General features: G+C 37.3%; 2 protein-coding genes across 2 annotated transcripts; both read left to right on the top strand.

The window, feature by feature from the left end:
• The first annotated feature begins 629 nt into the window (after positions 1 to 629).
• gstp1.2 (glutathione S-transferase pi 1.2) lies at positions 630 to 3599 on the top strand. The gene is made up of 7 exons (XM_084430067.1): positions 630 to 752; positions 1337 to 1372; positions 1880 to 1986; positions 2105 to 2192; positions 2779 to 2882; positions 3030 to 3131; positions 3217 to 3599. Coding segments are annotated over exons 1-7 (627 nt in total). The 5' UTR covers positions 630 to 751; the 3' UTR covers positions 3406 to 3599.
• Positions 3600 to 4459: 860 nt separating this feature from the next.
• fnta (farnesyltransferase, CAAX box, subunit alpha) lies at positions 4460 to 21624 on the top strand. Its single transcript, XM_084429850.1, has 9 exons — positions 4460 to 4706; positions 5971 to 6056; positions 6873 to 6987; positions 7594 to 7698; positions 8185 to 8311; positions 10293 to 10441; positions 14905 to 14967; positions 15887 to 16064; positions 20985 to 21624. Exons 1-9 carry the CDS (start codon positions 4573 to 4575, stop codon positions 21150 to 21152), a joined length of 1125 nt encoding a protein of 374 aa, XP_084285976.1. The 5' UTR covers positions 4460 to 4572; the 3' UTR covers positions 21153 to 21624.
• Positions 21625 to 23158: the final 1534 nt, after the last annotated feature.

The following is a 23158-nucleotide window of genomic DNA, read 5'->3' as shown; positions in this document are numbered from 1 at the left end:
TTTGGCCAACTGTCTAAGATGGATGATGGAGACCAGACCAATGCAATGAAAAATGCTTGGCATGCAAACTGTGTGGAAAATGACCTTATCTGACCTGAACTGTGTTGGCTCTCCGTTTCTCATTTTCTTTCTTTGTTTTGGCATATGAAAAAGACGTGCAAACCAAGCCATATTAAACCAGATTCAATCACAAACAAATGCAAGTTATGCTACAGTGTTGCCGGTGGTTTCTTGCTGAATTCATGTAATGTTTGGAGGTGTTAATTGATTTGCCTGACTCAGATATTCGGTGTGATAGAATCACAGACATTATGATATTACAAGATGATATATACAATTAAAATATAATACAAAAATATTTTGAGTTGACATGCAACCCAACCTAACCCTCACTTTATTTCTACCCTTTTCTTCAAGCATTATCCTTCTAAAAAGTTATATGTAATAAAGTTCAGGTGCTCGAGCTTAGCGATAACGCCTGCTGTAATACTTTAAACATCAAAAGTAAGCATATTAATTTTTAAAATGACCGGTGCTACAACTTGGCAGACCCACTGGAAATCAATCAATCATACGCTTTTATTAGAGTGTTGTCATTTGAATGCACATAAAACACACTTTGCGTGCAAACAGGGCGCGAGCGTGACTCATCAAAAACTGAGGGTTTATAAAGGAGCCTCGCGCGCACTTCACTTCACTTCAGGATCAGCGCGCGCTCACAGTCTTCAACCCGCTCAAGATCTACTACACGAGTAAGTACTTCATGGCTGTCACATGCACTTTTGCCTTCAGCTTTAAGTGCGCACTGTGAGACCATGCATTAGTGTCGGATGCATTACTTTCCTTGCTAATAATTGCATTGCGCCGCTAAAATAAATGATTGATGGCGTCGTCGTCACTGTCAAGTGTGGCTGATGATATTTATAGAGCTTAAGCGGATATTAGGCTACATAACGAGCAGATATTTAAATAGATCTACTCGAGTCAATCAATGCACGCATATCCAGACTGAGCTGCATAGGTTTTTAGTGCAGCAATGGGTCTATGCTATTCTTATTTGAATAGGAACTTTTTTTTTTATCGTATGTACAAAATATGTGCGCAAATGTGACGTAACGCTCAAATGCTCATGCATTGAGACAAAAAAACAATGGCGTTGTGGAAGGGGCATTACTAGTGTGCAGTTTAGTAAACTATAGAAGTAACCCAACCAGTGTGCAAGTCTATGTTTACAATCGCTGCTATAGGCCTACATTCAATCTGATTACTTCCCTTCGGCTGCTTTCATGTGTTATGCAGTTTCCTCTCTTAACTGTTTTACTCTGTGTTTTTACAGTGGCTCCCTACACACTCACGTACTTCGCGGTCAAAGGTTTGTATGAAAGCTGTTTCGTAATCTTCTTCTTGTCACATGATGCGTGTCTAACCCTTCAGAGAAGTCTGGAAAAGTTTTCAGCTGCGAGCAAAAGTGCAACTCTTACATAACTGACTCTCATATTTTAGTAGATGATTGAATCTGCATGCAACTTTTAAAAATGCACATTATAATATAGCTTGTTATTTTACTAGACGATGCATAAATGCACTCTTTGCTCCATTCATAATCTTTGGCATCCGGACAGCTCTTAGTTGTCAGTGTCTGAAGGCGTTTGCCCTAGATTGGGAATGAGGAATGAATGGCAGTGAACTTCAGTCTACATACTCCGCTCATAAACTGGCAAATAACAAATAGCTCCTCTTGATAAAGAGTGAAGTTATCGGGAACCACAGTCTGAAGTAGTTGTATTATTTCGTCTAAAATGCCTATGTGCTTTGATGCATGATTGCACACTAAGAGGATTGTACTATAGTAACACCCCGTGTCATGTGCCGTTTGCAGGCAGATGTGGAGCCTTGAAGATGATGCTGGCTGACTATGGGCAGCAACTGAAGGAGAACCTGGTGACCTTTGACGAGTGGATGAAGGGGGATGTAAAAGCCACCTGTGTGAGTGTTGTTTTTATACAGGATTGCAATTTGAATTTGAGAAATGTAAATAATCCATGCATGGATTTATGTTAAAATCCTTGATCTGATTGATAATGTGTTGCTTGATTTGTTTTAGGTCTTTGGACAGTTGCCTAAATTCGAGGATGGTGACCTGGTCCTGTATCAGTCCAATGCTATATTAAGGCATGTGGGCCGCAAACATGGTAAAAAGAGAAAGAAAAAAAAGTTGGATAGTTTACCCAGAAATGAAAATTCTGTCATTGTTTACTCTCAACACAAAATAAGATATTTTGAAGAATGTTAGTAATCGAACAGTTTCTGGTCCCCATTGACTTCTATAGTATTTGTGTATGTACTGTAGAAGTCAATGGGGACCAGCAACTGCTTGATGACCAACATTCTTCAAAATCTCTTCCTTTATGTTCAGCAGAAGAAATAACTTAATGCAGGTTTAGAAAACATGAGAGCGAGTAAATGATGGCAGAATTTGACTTTAATGCATCAGAATCAAATCAAGCTTACCTAAGTTTGTTTTATAATGTAAGAATGAGATATTTGGAGAACATTTTGTGAAATATCCAAACAGAGCATCCTGCGCTGGCTACTCTTTCCCAAAATGAAATGCAATGAACCAAAAGTATTGTCAGCCATGATTTCTTTTAATTTACTTGATATTTACACTTTTTATGCATTCATTCCTGAGATGATATCTGGACGCCTCTCGCTGATTTAAACATGCATACTACTGTATGTACAGAACTGTCTTCATTTATCCTCTCACACATTCAGGTGCATATGGAAAGAACGACTGCGAGGCTTCTCTTATCGACATGATGAACGACAGCGTTGAGGATCTGCGCCTAAAATACATTAAGATGATCTACCAGGAATATGTGAGTACTGTAAATCTCACAGATGTTCAGACACTGGAAATAAATAAATAAATAATCACCCTTTGAGCCATTTTTAGAGCAAATGCATGATAAATATCAATGTTTTGTCAGCGATATGACCCTAGACATGTGTGTTATTTTGTGTAGGAGACTGGTAAAGAAGCGTTCATCAAAGATCTGGCCAACCATCTCAAACCATTTGAAACCATTCTGGCCAAAAACAAATCTGGCTTCCTAGTTGGTGATCAGGTGAGGCTTCCAGTAGAAATACTAACTCATTTTAGTACTTGTTAAATTCTAACCATCACCAATGTTTCATGTCTCTTCCTCGCAGATCTCATTTGCGGACTACAACCTGTTCGACCTTCTGCTGAATTTTAAAGTCCTTAGCTCCACCTGCCTGGACTCCTTCCCGGCGCTCAAGAGCTTCGTGGATAAGACCGCTGCCCGGCCCAAAGTCAAAGCCCTGCTCGAGTGTGACAACTTCAAGAAAATGCCCATCAATGGCAATGGCAAGCAGTAATTCTTCAGCTCTAGACAACCTTCTCAAACAATGGCACTTTCTGTTAAAAGGCCTTAACTGGTGCTCTGTGATTTAGCGAAATAACTGACGTCTTTGTATGAATATCTATTTTGTATGTTTAACTGTTGTTGATGCTGTTTACTAACAGAAACTTGTGTATCAATTATTATGAATAAACATCCAGAATGGTTTAATTGCTGTTTTTATATACTTTGTTGTAGAACAACCTTGCACCTATATATGAAATTAAATTGCATTAAAATATAACCACTTTATTAGTATTATTTTGAAGCACTCTCATGAGCCCTAGTGAATATGCATGTTTGTTTATAAATAGAAATGATGCAGGTAAATTTGGACCAGAAATGAGCATTTGTGATATAAAAATATTTATATGAACATTTGTATTCCATTTTCATGTTTTATTAATATAGTTATATTAGATATGTATAAAATTATTTTAATTTTTTTCTAATATATACAATATTACATATATACTCTTTTTTTTTAATAATATTGCACTAAATAATGACACACTAAGTCATAACTATAAGACAAAAAGTCGAAGTGGTTAGATAAAACGTATGAATTTTGTCATGCTAAGAGAAAAATGACATTGAAAAGTCAAATTTATGACATAAAAAGGTGAAATTATGACACTCCAAGTCGTAATTTTGACTGTCACAATTATTAGATAAAAAGTTATAGCTTTGACTTCATCTTATAAATATGACTTAATGTGTCATAATGATGACTTTTTAATGTCTTTGTGATTTGTGATTTGTGTCCTATGTGACGGAAATGGGCCAGATGTGAAAGTCTTTGTCAGGCTTTTATTTTGAAAGCGCTCTCACTCAGGCTTTTATTTTGAAAGCATCTTCATCAAGCTTTTATTTTGAAAGCGCTCTCACTCAGGCTTTAATTTTGAAAGCGTCTTCATCAAGCTTTTATTTTGAAAGTCTTTATCAGTCTTTTATTTTGAAAGCGTTCTCACTCGGGCTTTTATTTTGAAAGCGTTCTGGCTCATGCTTTTATTTTGAAAGCGTTCTCACTCGGGCTTTTATTTTGAAAGCGTCTCGATCTGGCGTGGCTCTGCCTTCACGCGTCTGTCATCTCCCATAGCCCTCAGTCTGCACAGTTAGCATTAGCAAGGTGCAGTTTTCTGCAATGTCTTCTGTTGAAGAAATGTCCAACTCCGTGGCGGAGAGTTTGGAGGAGGACGGAGTGGAAGAGGAGAACATCGTGGACGAGGCAGAGATGGAGTACGAGGAGCCTGTTAAAGGAGGTTATATCTTCTACAGGTGAGCTTAGCGGCTAGCCTAGCATGGGAGTGTGCGGCTAATCACTTCAATTACAGATGTTTAATGTACTCATTCTCCTCTGTATTGTTTTGGACGTCAGCTTTTAGATGACACGGTTCGTTACATACAATCAATGCACATCAGTGTACAGAGAGCTGTATTAGTTAGATGAGTTTTTCACTTGAACTGAATCAGGAGCGCTTTTTAAAAAGATCTGAGTTAAAGTTTTAGCAAATCTCGTGAGCAAGTTTGATATATCCTAAGCCACTAAAATAACTCTCATTATGGCCGCGTTCATTTCTCATTTTCTGAGAGATTCACATGATCTGAAAAGAGTCCCTGTAGTTGTAATCCTCGGCTGGATGAGTCTGTTTAATCCAGATCAGGACTGGGTTTAATCCTGATTTATAGCAGTAAGTGTTTTCTGAGGTTAGTTTAATTGATTGTGAGTGAGTCACACAAGATGTTCCTTAAAATTGAGCCTCAAGAAGTTTGATGTGCTCTGTCACTTTACCCATTTTCTGAGGGATTCAAATGAACTGAATACAAGTTTGTGAGAATGAAGTGATTCAAATGAACCGTTTTCTTTATTGATTCATTTATTATATTGACACTCTGACCCCTATAGCTGTTTTCCGATGTTCTCTGTCACTTCTCTTTATTTCTGCCTGATTCTGAATAAAACTTGCTGAAGAGGATTATGATATTATTTTATATGAACTTAATCAAAATAAATAGGTAGGACTAAAATAGCCTTGAAGTGACATGAAACATAAGTTGTGCTCGTCTCTATTGTGAGTGAAACGCTTCTGGAACAAGAACAAATGTGGGCGGGGCTTGATTTTGTCTGTGTGGAATTGATTGGCTGGTTGTGGTTTGCTATTGGCTGATCTCATGTGAGTGACAGGTTGCCCCGCCCACATCACCAGAGAAGAGATGCTACGAGAGGAACTTATTCTCATTCAAGATTATTAAAAGAATAATAATGTGTACCAATAAATCATTTAAAATAAACACTGCAATATTCCATAATCAATTTGGATTATAAGGCGACTTTAATCTACATGAGAACAATGATATCATTTATTTCATTGATATTATTACTGATGGCTGCTGATTCAAAATGTCATATTATTAACAGAATCACTTCTTTGGCTTTATTAATTTAAACTAGATGATGAAGTCTTGATAAAGTGAAATGACTGGGCTCTTTAACTAGCAAGTGTGTGAACTGTCATTTAATGTGCTTGTTTTGTTGTTTTAGGGACAGAAAAGAGTGGGCCGATCTAGAACCGGTTCCTCAGGATGATGGCCCAAACCCTGTGGTGAAGATTGCCTATTCAGAGAAATGTAAGTGCCTTTTCATTCAATGACATTTGCTCTTTTTTAATTTTATTTTAGTATCACACATTATCACTGTCTCGTTTGTTTCATATCTCTCGTATCACTCCGCACTCGTTTTCTTCTCGCATTATTGAACAATCCCAATTTATGTCCATTGTTATTTTTCATTTCCATTTATTTATTTAAGTAGCCATGCAATTAATGTGACAATGTGAGCTGTAATTATCACAAAATAAATTATTTAAGTCCAATTCAAGTCCCGATCATGCTGTCAGGGTTTATTTTGTGATGACTAGCTCACTGTATGCTGTTAGTTGTTGGTTTAGTTAAAGTCCCTCTGTAAAGTCAATCACTGTATCCCTTAAAACTCATCTTTGATCATTAAAATGACATATTTAAAAGTTTTTTCCTTGAAAAAAAATTCTTCATGCCTTAAAATATCTTGAATGTAACTCGACACCCTCGCCTCATTTAGTATGCGCGGTTGTATGAATATGCAAATGAGCCCCGCCTCCGCTCACTCACTCAGCTCAGAGATCCACTGGTTGACGATCACACGTTGATCTGATTGGTTACAAGGTAGTTTGTGACGTCAGAAACACCAGCGATTTCAAAGCGTGTGTTTGAGACTGTCTTTGGTTCACTGCAGTTTTAAGGAGGAAATACTCAGCAATGGTGTCGACTTATGAACTTACACATGCTTTGTCTTAAAGCATATTAAAAACACCACATAGACACATAAACAACATTAAAAGCTGGACTTTCACCACAGCAGGACTTTAAGGCACATGAAATGTTAAAGGTTTGTCTTGTCATCTGCAGTCACAGACGTGTTTGACATGTTCAGAGCGCTCCTGAAGAACGACGAGAAGAGTGACCGAGCGTTTGCACTGACCGCTGAAGCCATCGAGCTCAACGCCGCCAACTACACCGTGTGGTGAGACGACTGATGTTTAAATTAACATATAAATGTGAAATACGTTACAGCCCAGTGCTCTTTTAATATGGCAAACCTGATGCAATACCATTCAAAAAGGTCTCTTCTGCTCATTTATTTGATCAAAAATACAGTCAAAATTCTGAAATATTATAATAATGTAAATCATCTGTTTTCTATGTGAATATATAGTAAAGTGTAATTTATTCCTGTGATCAAAGCTGAATTTTCAGCATCATTACTCCAGTCTTCAGTGTCACATGATCCTTCAGAAATCACTCTAATATGATGATTTGATGCTCAAGAAACATTTATGATTATTATCAAAGTTGAAAAAAAGTTGTGCTGCTTCATAATTGTCATACATTTAATTTTTCAGGATTCTTTGATGAATAGAAAGTTCAAACAAACAGCATTTATTTGGAATAGAATCTTTTAACTCTCTTTTAATCAGTAAAAGTGTTTATTTCTGTATATAACACACACACTATTTCCTATAACACATTTCCCAGTGTGCATCAGCAACATCAGCAAGCTGCAAAAAGCTACAAAGCAAGTTCAAGACGCTTGAGTCGTGCGTTAAACTGTGTGTTGATGTGTGTGTAGGCACTACAGAAGAGTTTTACTGCAGGCTCTAGATAAAGACCTGAGAGAGGAGATGAGGTATATAACGGCCATCATAGAAGATCAGCCCAAGAACTACCAGGTTTGGTAAGTCCACCTCAGCCAGTAGTTTTTGTTTTTTACAGATCTTCATCTTTCTTCAGTGTGTAATGTTGCAGTTACATCATGAAAAAGCTCTGCAAAGTCACACAGTTCTTCTCTATATCAGTGTCAGTGTTTCTGAACTCCTGAAACGCCTCCATTGTAGTCTTGAGTTTCTTCCGGGAACGAACACGTCACAATATTCCTCATTATAATAATTAATGCGCAGAATAAAGGGGCGGGGCCTGGTTGAGTTAGTTAGTAGTGTGTTAAACTGGCGGTTAAGGTAAGGGGCGGGACATTTCCCAAACACACTCAAAGCGCTCGACCAATCACAACACACTGCTCCAGCCGGCCAATCAGAGCACAGTGTGCTTTTCAGAGGGAGGAGCTTCATAGAGACAGGAAGTAAACAGAGCGTTACTGACAGACTGGGAAGAGAGGAGCTGCAACAGAGTGAAATTGTTATTATTTATTAAACAATTTGTGCAGGCATCACAGGCGGATGGTGGTGGAGTGGCTGAACGACACGTCGGATGAGCTGCAGTTTGTAGCAGAAATTCTCAGTCAAGATGCGAAGAACTACCACGCGTGGCAGCACAGACAGTGGGTCATCCAGGTACAGATTCACAGCCTCGCGTGGCGTGTAAACTGTTCGCTGATCTGCATGCATGTTGTGTTGTCAAAAGCACCGACTTCGGTACCAAGTCGATATTAAAATGTAAAAAATTTTAAATGTTTTCTGTGTTGACACAAGTCCTAAACTGCCGAGATAATCACACAACGTGTGCCGAAGCCTACACGTCCAGTAATGACACGTCCGACTGGCGAAGTAACGACTCCTTTGAACCGCTTCACTTTAATCTGGTGAAATTGTTTCAATATATATCGCAGAAAAATGTAATATCGCAATGTCATTTTTTCCCAATATCGTGCAGCCCTACTTTGAGCGCTGTTGAGCGGAATCATAAACACCTCTGATTGGCCATTGTGTTCACAAGCTCAAGTATGTCTGTGATTGGCTACACTCATCAGCGCTTCAAAAACATATTGTAAATATACATCAATAGGTGCGTTTCCATTACAGATTTGCGCAAAACTTTTGTGAATTATTTTTTAATTTTTTCTAAATGTCGTCAAAAAACTATTGCGAAATGACGGCATTTCCATTAACCGATGTTATGCGACTAAAACTACATGTTTTCCCCTCGTGATAAGTAAAATCATTCCAAAAACCATGGCAACGGACGTTGGTGGGTTTATGTACTATATCTCAGCCACTGCACTAGCCATTATTATTAATGGAAGGACACGTAGGCGTGTTATCCAAGCATTAATGGTGAGGAACGACCCTTATTATACTTGTGAGCGGCACATATGAGGTGTTTCTGGGTGTTTCTCCCTCATTTCTGCTTCGAGGTCGTGATTGTGGCATTTATTTGAGGTTTAGAATCCATTATTCCTGTAATTCTGTCTTTTATGAATTTAATAAAGAGCTCTGTCTCGTATTCTGTCCAAACACACCGCCTCATCTATATCAGCTGACCTGTAAATGCGCAAGAACTGTTTCCATTGCAGTTTAGCGAAATATTTCTTTTTCGAATTGCCTGAAAAACCTCCTCATGCGAGCGGAAAAACTTTTTTGCGATAAATGGGAGTTTGTGCGAAATTGACGTGTTTCCATTGGGCGTATTTTCAATTCGCAAATTTCAATTTGCGCAAATTGAAGGGTGATGGAAACGCGGCTACTGACACTCTTCAGCGAGTGCTTGCACACGGGAGCGTTTGAAAGCAGACGTCTATCAGCGGATCGGTCCTGCTTGTGCTTTCAAAACACTTTCAAACGCTCCCGTGCGTCGATCATTGTAGCCAATCACAGACATATCCAATGAGCTTGTGAACACAGTGGCCAATCAGAGGTGTTTATGGTTCCGCTCAACAGCTCAAAGCACCACATTTTTCAAAAATGTCAGTACCGACTTGGGGCCGGTTTCACAAAGATAGACTTTGACTATGGCTTAGATATAGTAGATAGTCAGACTTCAGATAGACATTGACAAAGCACTGAAGACTCTGACTATCTTAAGTAGGACTACACTGCAATGCATTCTGGGTAAATTAAGACACTTTGCAAAACAAAAAACATGGCGGATCGAGTAAGCGCATTCAACCGCTCAGTGCCGTTTACCCCAGCGGAGAATATGTGTTTGTTGGAGGAGTATAACAGTTACAAGGACAATTTACTTTGGAAATTTAGCAGAGAATGTAGAAACAAGAAGAAATGTTTCAATTATGAGCCATTTTCCCTTTTCTTTTGGCTGTTTGTAATGTAACTGATTGTTACTGCTGGTTGCCAAGGTAACAGAGTCTTAGACCTGAGTTAGCCTGGGGGTAAGAGGGGTCTAATGTTTTTGGTCTAAATTAAGTCAGTCTTTATTTTTGTGAAACAGTCTAACTTGCATTAGCCTAGTCTATGAGTGAATTTTAGACTTGTCTAACACTATAGACCGGTCTAAAATAGCTTTGTGAAACCGGCCCCTGGTCTCTGTGCTTTTGACAACACTATGCACATGTTCATGGTCTGAGTGTGTGTGTCACAGGAGTATAAGCTCTGGGATGGAGAGCTGGAGTATGTGGAGGAACTGTTAGAGGAGGACGTGAGGAATAACTCGGCCTGGAATCAGAGACACTTCGTCATCAGTCACACCAGCGGATACTCCGACCCTGCCGTCCTCGACAGAGAAGTGCAGTGAGTCTTAATCGCTGACAAAACCAAGAACCTTTCTGCTCAAAGATAACATTCTTGCGCAAAAATACCAATGATCACAATTCATTTTTGTTTTGGTTCTCAGGCTTTCAAAGTTTTGAGTGATTATTCACCAACTTGAGATGCATCTGAAAAAATTGCAATAATGAAATGTTTAAACTGATTTTGTCCTTAGTTCAAAAGGAAATCTGTATATTTCTTCAATACACACTAGGGCTGGGTTAAAAATATTGATTTCTCTATTTTAATCGATTCTTGTTTTTTTTAACAACCGATATAGTTTCTTAAATCCCTAAGAATCAGTCTTTCAGTCTAAGCTGTTTTCAGTTGATCAATGAACAATTTTGTAGCGCTTCCATCCAATAAATCACAGTTTTAAATGTTTAAAGCTTTAAAATGTGCTTTTGTTACTTCTTAGCTCGGTTGTTTTACGAAATTCAAACAATAAATAGCGTTTTGTGGCTCTTTAATGTGCCTCAGATCAAGCAAAGCGGCACGTGAACCGATCATCTCTTCCGCTTTACTACTAGTTACAGCACAAAATAAACATGAGTGAACATCAGAAGGTATGTTGGAAGATATTTAATGTATGTTTGAATAAATCCATCATTTTTTTATGACAACCATCAAACAAACAAGTAGAAACATTGTCATTAAATATGTATGATAGCGTTATTATTGAGTTTTTCTAACCCTATTAAATGTATGTGTCATGTTTTGGGTCAAAATTCCATTAATTTAATTATTAATACGATAAATAAAGCAATAGATTAAATTAAATCAATCATTTCAATCAAATGAAATCAGTATGTTGTACACACACAGTTTAATGCTGTTCACATGTGGCATGAATGCAATTACAATGGCATAAATAATGTTTTAAATAAAAAATGTTCAATAGAGAAATATTAAATGATGAAATGATACTTTTAAATATGAAACTAAAGCCAACTGTAGGTGGCGGCGGGTCACTGTCTTAATGAGCGAGTCAGGGATGGAAATTAGCACCCGCCACCAGCCAAATGCGGGTGATTTTGTGTTGTGGCGGGTAAACTCGCTTCACCTACCGGCCACCGTGGCGGGTAAATAAAAATATACTGTTTCACACAGACGGCGGACACTTTTAGAGGACATAAGTGTACGCTGAAATAAAGTCTTTCACCTCAGAAAAACGGACTTTCTTGTCCTGTCACGTCAGCCGTTATCCTGTTCTCATAGTGAACACTCTTCAATTGCACGCGCATGTGGCGGCGCGCGCTACATCGCCTCACTGTATAAAGTGCAAAATAAACTACGAGCATGCAACGCCGTTACGTTGTAAATTACACAAAATAAAAGTAATGCAGGGATGATTTTCATTCTATTCATCAGGAGTAGTTTCCATGGTTCATTAACAGTTATTGTTAATATTGTGTATTCACCATGGTAACTGTCGTTTCCATATTAACCCCAAAATGCCACTTTATTTTTCTTTGTGTTATTTTTTATATTTTTAAATGACTCTAGTGGCTCATACCAACATTGTATTAACAAAAACTAGTTTGGGACTGCTATTTAATAGCTTTAGCATAGGCCTAATGTTTATTTATTAGTACTAGTCATATTCTTACAATTTATGTTAAGTAAAGGGGGACAGTACTTGTGTGTGTGGAAATAGCCGGTTTCAATAAAACTACTTGTGACATGTCATATTTGGCTTTGATTTTGACTGAACATTTGCTCTCACTTTGCGGAAAAAATATTGTGATATATAGCCTAGCCTATCGTATATCGATATTCAGCCTAAATAATCGGGATATGACTTTTGGTCCATATCGCCCAGCCCTAGTTTCATTGTTGGGACTAAAAACCTAAAACTGGAAGCCATAAAAGACCACGAATCATTCAAATGCCACATCCAGGTAAAAAAGAGAAATATATATAAGAGAGAAAGAGAAAATGTCTATTTCATTGAGACTTGAGTTTAAATAAACTGCTTAAGTATTGTAGATCTTGTAGTATTAATTTTCACATGCAGTTACACATTGTCGGTTAAAAACAAGAAAGTGGCTGGTAAAAACATTGAGTGGCTGGTAGATTTTGAAATCCACCAGCCACAGTGGCCGGTGGACAAAAAAGTTAATTTCCATCCCTGGAGCGAGTCATCGAGTCATTCATTCAGTAACGAATCAAGTGGCTGACTGTATTTATGAATGAGTCATTGAATCATTGGCTACGTTTACAAGCACAACTTTTGTTTCAACCGGACTGAATTCACTCCGATTGATGAATCTGAATGTAGTGTTTACATGAACGCTAAACACGTGATCGGGTTGATGTGCGCGTTTATACGTCACAAGCTTCAAAGCTTTGAATATACAGAGTTAGTTTCCTGCTGTTTACACATACTAACTATTCTCTTACATTGGTTCTTTATTTGTTTTAATCAGCAGACTTAATACTTATCCATTTCTGGTCATAATTTGGTGTAAATGAGCATATGAACCGTTGTGCCGCTGCTTATATTGATCACGCAGTAAAAATGGCCCAAACCAGTCATGTGTGGATTAGAGTCTGAAACCAGGACTGGTGGGACGTTGTCCTGCTCCACTTCACTGGGAAATGAGGATTATAGAATGACGGGAAACTCATAAATATGACACTTTATTCAACAGAAGAACAGCTCGTTCAGCGCGTCAGACGTCATTACGCTATTTCTCCGTCATAGAGCATGCGCAATCCTTTCAGTTTCTGTTTTCAATCCGATCAAGTGTTTACATGTTCTCTCGATCGGATTAGAAAAAGAATAAACCAAACCACCCCTTTCAATCCGATCGAAATCTCATTCGGATCGATTAAAGTGTTTGAAGGCTTTTCAGTCCGACTGAGCCGTCAGTCCCATTACTAACGGATTATTAGGTTGCATGTAAACGTAGCCATTGACTCTTCACTAAATGTATGTTGCTTGGAGATGCACTAAAGTTCTGCTGTGGCTTTCATTAAGCAAACAATTGTGAGCAAACAATACTGTTTAAAATGTACATCAGTTAATGTTACCTTTTTTGTTTGTTGAACTGTTGTGTAAATCAATGTCACATCTGGAATCGTGTGGATAATCGGTCGTTCTTGCTCGTATTATCGACATTAAAAACAAGAACTCACACGGTTTCATGTTTCTGAAGGGAGTTTAAAACTTAAATCGATCTCTATGCCCAGCCTGTGTCTATAGTTGTTCTTAATGCTAAAGTGCTAAAACCTAACTTGTACAAAGGTACATTGTCGAGAACGGCAGTAATGTAGCGTGATTTGCTAAGGCAGCAACTCTACACACTGTCATCATACGCTTGTGTGGATGCAGTCAGTTTTAACCGTAAAAGATGAGGAGTTTTGATTGGATGTCAGGTTTGCAGCACTAGCATTTTCCTGGTTTTACCGTGCAAAAATGTATATCATAAAACGGTTTATGCGCCGCTCGCCTTAAAGCTGCTTGTCTGATATCTTAAAAAAATAGTGTAAAACTACCAATGGTCACAACTAATTTTTGTTTTGATTCACGTTTTTCTTAGACTTTCGATAAAAGTGAAGACCCAACTTTATGCATGTTTTGTAAGATTCCCCTATCAGTTAAACATATTTTATTAGATTGTCCTGGACTTAATACAAGTAGAATACGCTTTTATGAAGGCGCCTCACTTAAAATGTATTTAGTAAGATTATGCCTGAAAAGGGTTTTGTATTTTTTTATCATAAGTTAATTTAAAAAATCTTGTATAATATGACTTGCTGTTTTTGTTTGTTTGGTTTTTATTGTGTTTATAATATATTTGTATTTTTGTAATCTTAGACTTTCGAAGTTTTGCTTTACGCAGATTGAAGAGTGATTTATTCAATAACTTACAATACAAAATTACAATAATGAGAAGTTCAAACTTATTTTGTCCTTGTTTCAAAAGGAAATCTATTACTATATACTGTCGTTAACGCTTTATAATGCCTTTCATGAACGTTAACAAAGGTTTATATCATCTAAAACGGATCATTAGTGTCGCTGCTCATATGAATAACTTAAAGCTGCTCGTCTGAGGAACACGAGAGTGATTACTCTCCAAGCAAATACTGAAACATGTGAATGTTTATTTGATTCTACCTGCTTTGGAAACAATTTATTATTATTTTTATAATTCACATTTAAAGACTATTATTTGTTACTGGCAAGTAAAAATGACCAATTACCCATGCAGTGCTCCTCTCTCTTCTCCATACAGTTGAAAATTTATGAAATTATAAAGAAATGTTGTGCTTTGATAAGGATGATGAATGAATGTTTGCTAAATGTCTTGAGTAAAGTGTATGTCTATTAATTGGTTATAAATTATTTAATAAAGTGTGTGTCTCTCTCTCTCTCTCTCTCTCTCTCTCTCTCTCTCTCTCTCTCTCTCTCTCTCTCTCTCTCTCTCTCTCTCTAGGTACACACTGAAACAAATAAAGAAAGCTCCTCACAACGAGAGCGCTTGGAACTACTTAAAAGGGTGAGAGACATAAACATCTGATTTCTCGTTCATACACTCAGTACATTTCAAGCATACACCAGCAGATGGCAGATGCTCACCAGTAACAGAAGAAGATAAACACAGTTTGCACTGAAGAGCCTGAATGAATGCTTATAAGAATATATGAACAAAAGCATAACATAGATCATTAACAGATCCAGTGTTTGCCAAGGCAAGCATCACTATTGCTGTTGCTCATACTTTGAAATCAATAAATACCAGTTTTAAACATTGCATATTTATGTAGATGTGTTAGTGTTTATCTCAGAACATCATGATTCATTTCAATTTCAATTTTCAATTTCAAATGAGCTTTATTAGCATGACTGTGTATGACAATGTTGCCAAAGCATTAACATATTGTATATAAATAATAAAACAAAGAGACAACACATATATGTGTAGATCATGACATGTGTGACCCTGGATCACGTCACCAGTCTCGAGTCGCACGGGTATATCTGTGGCAATAGCCAACAATACATTGTACGGGTCAAAATGATTGATTTTTCTTTTATGCCAAAAATCATCAGGATATTAAGTAAAGATCATGATCCATGAAGATATTTTGTACATTTCCTACCGTAAATATATAAAACATGTATTTGTGTGAGTGAATGCGGCACAATCGCCAACATAAATGAACAACTTTAAAGGAGATTTTCTCAATGTTTCCATTTTTTTGCCTCAGATTCCAGATTTACAATAGCCGTATCTCGACCAAATATTGTCCTATCATAACAAACCATACATCAATGGAAAGCTTATTTATTCAGCTTTCAGATGATGTGTACATCTCAATTTGAAAAAGTTGACCCATGTGACTGTTTTTGTGGTCCAGGGTCACATATGTCATGTGATATGTATAGATGATGCATGTGTGTGTCCCGTGACTCAGGATCCTACAGGATGGTGGTTTGTCCTCGTATCCTGGACTTCTGGAGCAAGTGACCGAGCTTCAGGACTCGTGCACTTCTCCATATCTCACCGCCTTCCTGGTCGACCTCTACGAAGACGCTCTGGAGACCAACAACTCCAGCCATGACCTGCGAGACACACTCAACAAGGCCTTGGAGGTGAGCTGGGACTTCACACACACACACACACACACACACACACACACACACACACACAAACAAGGGCCATGTTTACATGAACATCATTTACAATTCAGATCCTTATTACAAGGTTTGTACAAGGTGCTTTTTTTATTTTATTTAACTCCTGGAAAACCCTTGAAAACAGCCATATTTACAAAGAGGTTACATGAGAAGTGCTTGACTTATTTAAATACGATATATATGAAAATTAAAAACAAATACAATCTTCTCGTGCTAAATTAACACAGCAGCCCGTCTGATAAACCCCCATCAGACCTTTTCTCGATACAAAATACAAATATTATGTATTGAACAATAATAGCCATCATAAATTTTGTATTTAATATATATTATTTAAAAACGTTGTATTTTGGATACCTCATATCTATAATTTGAGTAAAAAAAAAATACTAAAGACGTTGTTTGATAAGTGCGATCTCTGATTGTAGTCCTTGAAAACCAAAAAAGTAGTGCTTGAAAAGTCCTGGAAATTCTTTTTACAGCATCTGTGCAACAAACCCTGTTATTAAGCCTTTAATTAAATAAAATATAGTCTTCATAGGTTTGAATATACCAGTCGACAAGTAATCAAAACTGCTATCTTTCTCCCTGCTACTCTCTTGTATAGTCATATGCCATCTGTGTTATTAAATGCATTTACATCACGCGTGCATATTCAGAATATAACCAAATGCTGATATTACTGAGCATGTAAACGTGCTTGCTGTGAAGTTTCCATTTTGTGCGTAAACGGCTGCCTTACAGTTAATAACACCATATTTATCGTTTTTAAATCGTTGAATAATCATCAAAGCGTGTAATTGATGCAAAACTGCTGTTGTAGAGCTTTGCAAAACGTACATAACGTGCCCTTGTGCAACATTACTGTACTTTAAGAACTGATGAACTCAGTTAGGAGCGAGTTTTTCATCATAAATATTTCATTAGCTCATATTACATGTAAAACGTTTTCATTAAGAATACGTGGTTTTCATCCGTTGGTGTAGTAATAATATTTCATCTCTTGTAGCGTTCAGGTTCACTCACGGATATCTATATTTTATAGAATCTGTTGAATATTTCACAGTTTGGCGGTTCGTACAAAAAAAGAAAAGAAAAATAGACATCATCCACGTCCAGTGATTTGGGTAATTAGAGACTTCTGAAATTCTGTTTTCAGCTGAAAGCACTTGTCTTTAAATATTAACTCAACACAACTTTAATAGATGTTAGTTAATTATTGATCCATGGTTTCATATCAAACTAAATTCATATAAAACATTACATGGCCGCCTCCGTACAACAAAGAGCTTGTCTGCACCATGAAGGAGGGAAAATCAAAACGTATTATTCGTCTCTTGAGTATTTTTCCGTGACAGGCCTCATGTTTTCCTCTGCGTGCGGATGTTGTGTGTGTGTGTGTGTGTGTTGAGGTTAATGAGATTTCTTTTCTGTGCGTTTCTCATCCGGAGCCACAAAATGATGATCATGATGGAGTTGAAAATGATTTTCTGTTTTGAAATTGAGGCCATGTGTATGTGTTTAAAAGCTGGTTCAACCTTTCAGCTTCCGTCACCCTCACACGCATATGAGATGAGGAATATGAGGAGCGTTCGGAGGAAAAATGTCCACGGATATGAAATGTGAAGTTCTTCTGTGCTGAGAAAAAAAAAAAAAAAAAAACACTTTATTCAGTGAATTGCATAGTTCTCACGTGATTCTAGAACCAATTTTAGGTAACACTTTATTATGTCATTGTTTCATGTGTTACTATAGTAATAACTATTTGTTATTACATGCATTACATAATTACATGCAACTAACCCCTTAACCAAACCCTATTCCTAACCCTTTAGAAAGTACATGTAGTTGCTTAATTTTACTCAGTACTTAAATGTATAATTACAGTGTGACAAAGACACCTTAAAATAAAGTGTAACCCAATTTTATTTTGGAACACACAGTTCTAGATTTGATCAGAACAGAATCTACCATAAAGTTCTCAGTTGTAGTGGATGTAGAAATGATTTTTCATGATTCTAATGAATTTGAACTCTCACATGGTTTTAGAATGTTCTGAAAGATTATTTGTTGTAACCCCACAAGCGGTTCTAGAATGTTTAATTCTAGAGAGCACTGTCTCATGGTTCTAGAAAGGTTCTAAACGATTATTTGATGTAACCCTTAGATCGTTCTAGAATGGTTCTTTTGTGGAACCCTCACATAGTTCTGGAATGTTTGTGATGTTTCTACAGTGGAACCCTTAGAATGGGTTCTACAATTGGTTCTGAGGGGTTCTACTGTGGAAACCTCACACGGTCCTAGAATGTTTCTGATGGTTTCTACAGTGGAACTCTCAGAACAGTTTTAGAATGGTTCTGAGGCGTTCTATAGTTGAACCCTCAAATTGTTATAGAATATATTTGATGGTTTCTACAGTGGAACTTTTACAATAGTTCTAAAATAGTTCTTAGGGGTTCTGATGTGGAAACGTCACACTGTTCTAGAATGATTGTGATGGTTTCTACAGTGGAACCCTCAGAATAGTTCTAAAACGGTTCTGAGGGGTTCTATAGTTGAACCCTCACATGGTTCTAGAATATTTGTGATGGCTTCTACAGTGGAACTTTTACAATAATTCTAAAATGGTTCTAATGGTTTCTACTGTGGAAACCTCACACTGTTCTAAAATATTTGTGATGGTTTCTACAGTAGAACTCTCACAACAGGTCTTAAATGGTTCTGAGGGGTTCTACTGTGGAACCATCACAGTTATAAAATATGTGTGATGCTTTCTATAGTGGAACCCTCAGAATAGTTCTAAAATGGTTCTGAGGGGTTCTATAGTTGAACCCTCACATGGTTCTAGAATATTTGTGATGGCTTCTACAGTGGAACCCTCAGAATAGTTCTAAAATGGTTCTGAGGGGTTCTCTAGTGAAACCTTGAATGGTTCTAGAATATTTGTGATGGTTTCTACAGTGGAACCCTCAGAATAGTTCTAAAACGGTTCTGAGGGGTTCTATACTTGAACCCTCACATGGTTCTAGAATATTTGTGATGGCTTCTACAGTGGAACTTTTACAATAATTCTAAAATGATTCTAATGGTTTCTACTGTGGAAACCTCACACTGTTCTAAAATGTTTGTGATGGTTTCTACAGTAGAACCCTCACAACAGTTCTAGAATGGTTATAAGGGGTTCTACTGTGGAACCATCATACAGTTATAGAATATGTGTGATGCTTTCTATAGTGGAACCCTCAGAATAGTTCTAAAATGGTTCTGAGGGGTTCTATAGTGAGACCTTGAATGGTTCTAGAATATATGTGATGGTTTCTACAGTGGAACTGTTCTAGAATGGTTCTGAGGGGTTCAATAGTGGAACCCTCACACATGGTTATAAAATAGTGATGTATTTATAGTGAAATTTTTACGGTTCTGCTCTGGAAACCTCACACGGTTCCAGAATATTTGTGGTGGCATCAGAACCCTCACAACATTTCTAGAATGGTTATGAGCGGTTCCTCTGTGAAACCCTCATCGTGTTACAGAATATTCGTGATGGTTTCTATAATGGAACCCTCAGAATAGGTCTAAAATAGTTCTGAGGGGTTCTATGGTTGAACCCTCACATGGTTCTAGAATATTTGTGATGGCTTCTACAGTGGAACTTTTACAATAATTCTAAAATGGTTCTAATGGTTTCTACTGTGGAAACCTCACACTGTTCTAAAATGATTGTGATGGTTTCTACAGTAGAACCCTCACAACAGTTCTAGAATGGTTATAAGGGGTTCTTCTATGGAACCATCACATAGGTATAGAATATGTGTGATGCTGTCTACAGTGGAACCCTCAGAATAGTTCTAAAATGGTTCTGAGGGGTTCTATAGTGGAAGCTTCACAATTCTTGAAAGGTTCTAGAAAGGATTCTGCTCATGTTTCTAGAGAATTCCTCATCAGGTCGAGCTTGAGAACTCAGACCGCTGACCTTTCCATGAGACTGTGAAGTGCAGAATATTGATGAGCATAACCAGCAGATTTCCTTTCATAAAGTCTGAACGGGCTTTTTACTGTCACTCAGAGGGAGCCGTCGGTTCTCGCACGCAGACGCTCGTTACATGGGGAAATGTCAGCGCTGCATTTAGACTTTACTCCCCTGTTGTTTTACACCGGTTGAAATATGTACAGTGTTCACGCACTGTTTAAAATCTCATCAGACATCTTCTTGAACATCACTGAGCTTACTTAAGCTGGACTGTGATGCTATTTTCAACAAACGCTGTTGCATTATTTTCCCGTTATCTCTGTAAAGCTGCTTTGAAACAATCTGTATTGTAAAAAGCGCTATATAAATAAAGGTGACTTGACTTAAATATTAGCCAAATTCTAATTCTATTTGCATTCTAAAGGCAATACTTTAAATAAGTCCTGTATTGTCTCCTATGCCCACAAGAGGGCGCAAGCGAGTGCAATAAGCAAATATAAACCAAATCATTGCATGTTTTATTGAAATGAAATGACATTCACTTTTTAAAGAGCATTAACTTTCAAAACAATTGTTCTTAAATAAAATAGTATTTCCTTAATGTGCATGCAAGGAAAATTAGGTTACCATAGTGCATAAAACTGTAAGTGCATCAATAACCAGAGAAAACACGATTCGACAACGTAATGAACTACATGAACACAAAACAGCGAACTGCCATTCAGAAACACTCCACTTCCACTCACTACATCTACATATTGTTCGTCAAAACAAGTTTTTTTTTTTTTTTTTTTTTTGAAGAATATTCAAAATTTGTATTTTTTATTTGTCAGCCCTAGTGTCCTGATGCATCTCTACGGTCTCCGTCGATGATAAAGAGCCTTGATTTTGTTTGTGTGTTTTAGCTTTGTAAATTCCTGGCCGAGGAGAAGGACACCATTCGAAGGGAATACTGGGATTACGTGTCCCGATCTCTCCAGAACACGTATGGCTTGGGTGACTCCGCCCCCTCCTCTTTAGCTCCGCCTCCTCCCTCGTCCCAGCATCTCGACGGTGAGCCCATCGACCCCTGAGGAGAAACACACACCTGGACACATGCTGAGAGGAGGAAGAAGAAACACTGAGACATGATAGACTCTTTATCTGTGTATGTGTGTGTGTGTGTGTGTGTGTGTGTGTGTGTGTGTGTGTGTGTGTGTGTGTGCGTACAGCCAGGCTTCGACAGCAGTGCTTGCAAGTCAGAACGGCGTTAAACTCCAAGTAGCCATAAGCTTAAATGCTCTCAGAGTGAGCTGTACACTCACCTTGCAGTGAATGAAGTGAACACAGGGAGTTTGGCAGGTATTCATACTCATGTTTTAAACTAGCATTTATCTTTTCAGAGGTCAAAAGTGTCATTTATCAAAGCAAATACCTAACTGACATGCTTCAGGTGTAGTCAGAAGCTTTTCTTGCCAAAGCATCTCCTGGTCTGTTACCAAACTCTGCTCAGACTGACTGTACACGCATTTTTTATGTTCAGAAATAATAATGATTAATGCTAAAGCTGAATGACTTTTTGTCTTGCATTTTTGCGTTTCCTGGTGTCTTGTAACAGGAAGACTGTTTTCATGTGTGCCTGTAGTGTTTGATTTATGGATGGATTTCAATATTTTTAGCAGATAGACAACTAACATAACACCTAAGCTTTTGTAAAAATTAATTTTATACATCTCTTAACCCTACACTAATTTTTTTTTACTTTAGAATAGAATGTACGCTACCGTGCAAAAGTTTGGGGTCAGTAAGATTGTAAAATGTTAATGTTAAAAGATTTCTATTTCAAATAAATGTTCTATGCTATGGAGCTTGTTTCCGCCACAGAATAAAACATTTTAAAAGATAATTGCGACTTTTTAATCTCACAATTGTGAGTTTACATCTCGCAATTCTGACTTTATTTCTCAGAATTGCGAGATATAAAGTCAGAATTGCGTGAAATAAAGTCGCAATTGCGTCTTATAAAGTCAGAATTCTGACTTTTTTTTTTCTTGCAATTGCGACTTTATATCACGCAATTCTGACTTTATAACACATAATTGCAAGTTTATATCTCGCAATTCTGACATCTTTTCTCAGAATTGTGAGATATAAAGTCCAAGTGTAAGGAAAAAAAGGATGGATTTTATTTATTTTTTTTACCTCAGAATAGTTTATACAATTCAGACTTTATATCTCCCAATTGCGACTTTATATCTCGTAATTGCGACTTTATATCTTCTAAGTCGCAATTCTGAGAAATAAAGTCACAATTTTGAGATAAAGTCGCAATTGCAACTTTATTTCTCAGATTTGCGACTTTTATCTCAATTCTGACTTGATATATCGCAATTGTGAGAGAAAAAAAGTCCGACTTGTGAGAGAAAAAGTCGCAATTATTATTATTTATTTATTATTCAGTGGCGGAAACAAGCTTCCATAATGCAGCAAAAAATCCTAAAAAAAGTTTTTTTTAAAAACATTATTATTATCAAAAGAAACGTCTTTTAAAAAATATTTTTAAAAAAACCTTACTGACCGCAAACTTTGTAACGGTGCTCTTGAGTGTTTACCGCTGGTTATGTTTAATAAGCCGACTACAACTTTAACCTTAGCCTTAAACCCTGTGATTTTATCAAGGAAAGACTGAAAGGTTTGAGTTCACACAGTTAAATCACAGGATTAAGCAGTGTACATGCACAGAGAAGCCAGGCGTACTGGGCAAAAATCATTACCGTTGTCCAATAAATGAACGATTCGTAAAGGTGTTCAACCTGACAGCTCTTTGCACAGACCTAAAGTCATTTGTTTTTACCAAGAATCATTCATTTCCAGTGACGGCGGCCGAAAAACCGTTCCTTACGCCATTTACATGACTGATTGTAAAGCCTACTTTTTGTGCATTTTTTTACATTTATGTATTTGGCAGACGCTTTTTATCCAAAGCGGCTTACATTGCATTTCAAGGTACACATTTACATTCTTATCTGTACAATATCCGTTTATCCTAATAATTCTAAAAACATAATTTTTAAAAAGGTTTTTAAACACTCATTGTGGT

This window comes from Rutilus rutilus (genome assembly GCF_951802725.1).
Source record: "Rutilus rutilus genome assembly, chromosome: 14".
Taxonomy (NCBI): domain Eukaryota; kingdom Metazoa; phylum Chordata; class Actinopteri; order Cypriniformes; family Leuciscidae; genus Rutilus; species Rutilus rutilus.
Note: the sequence above shows the minus strand (reverse complement) of the source record. Positions and strands in the feature narration are given on the sequence as shown.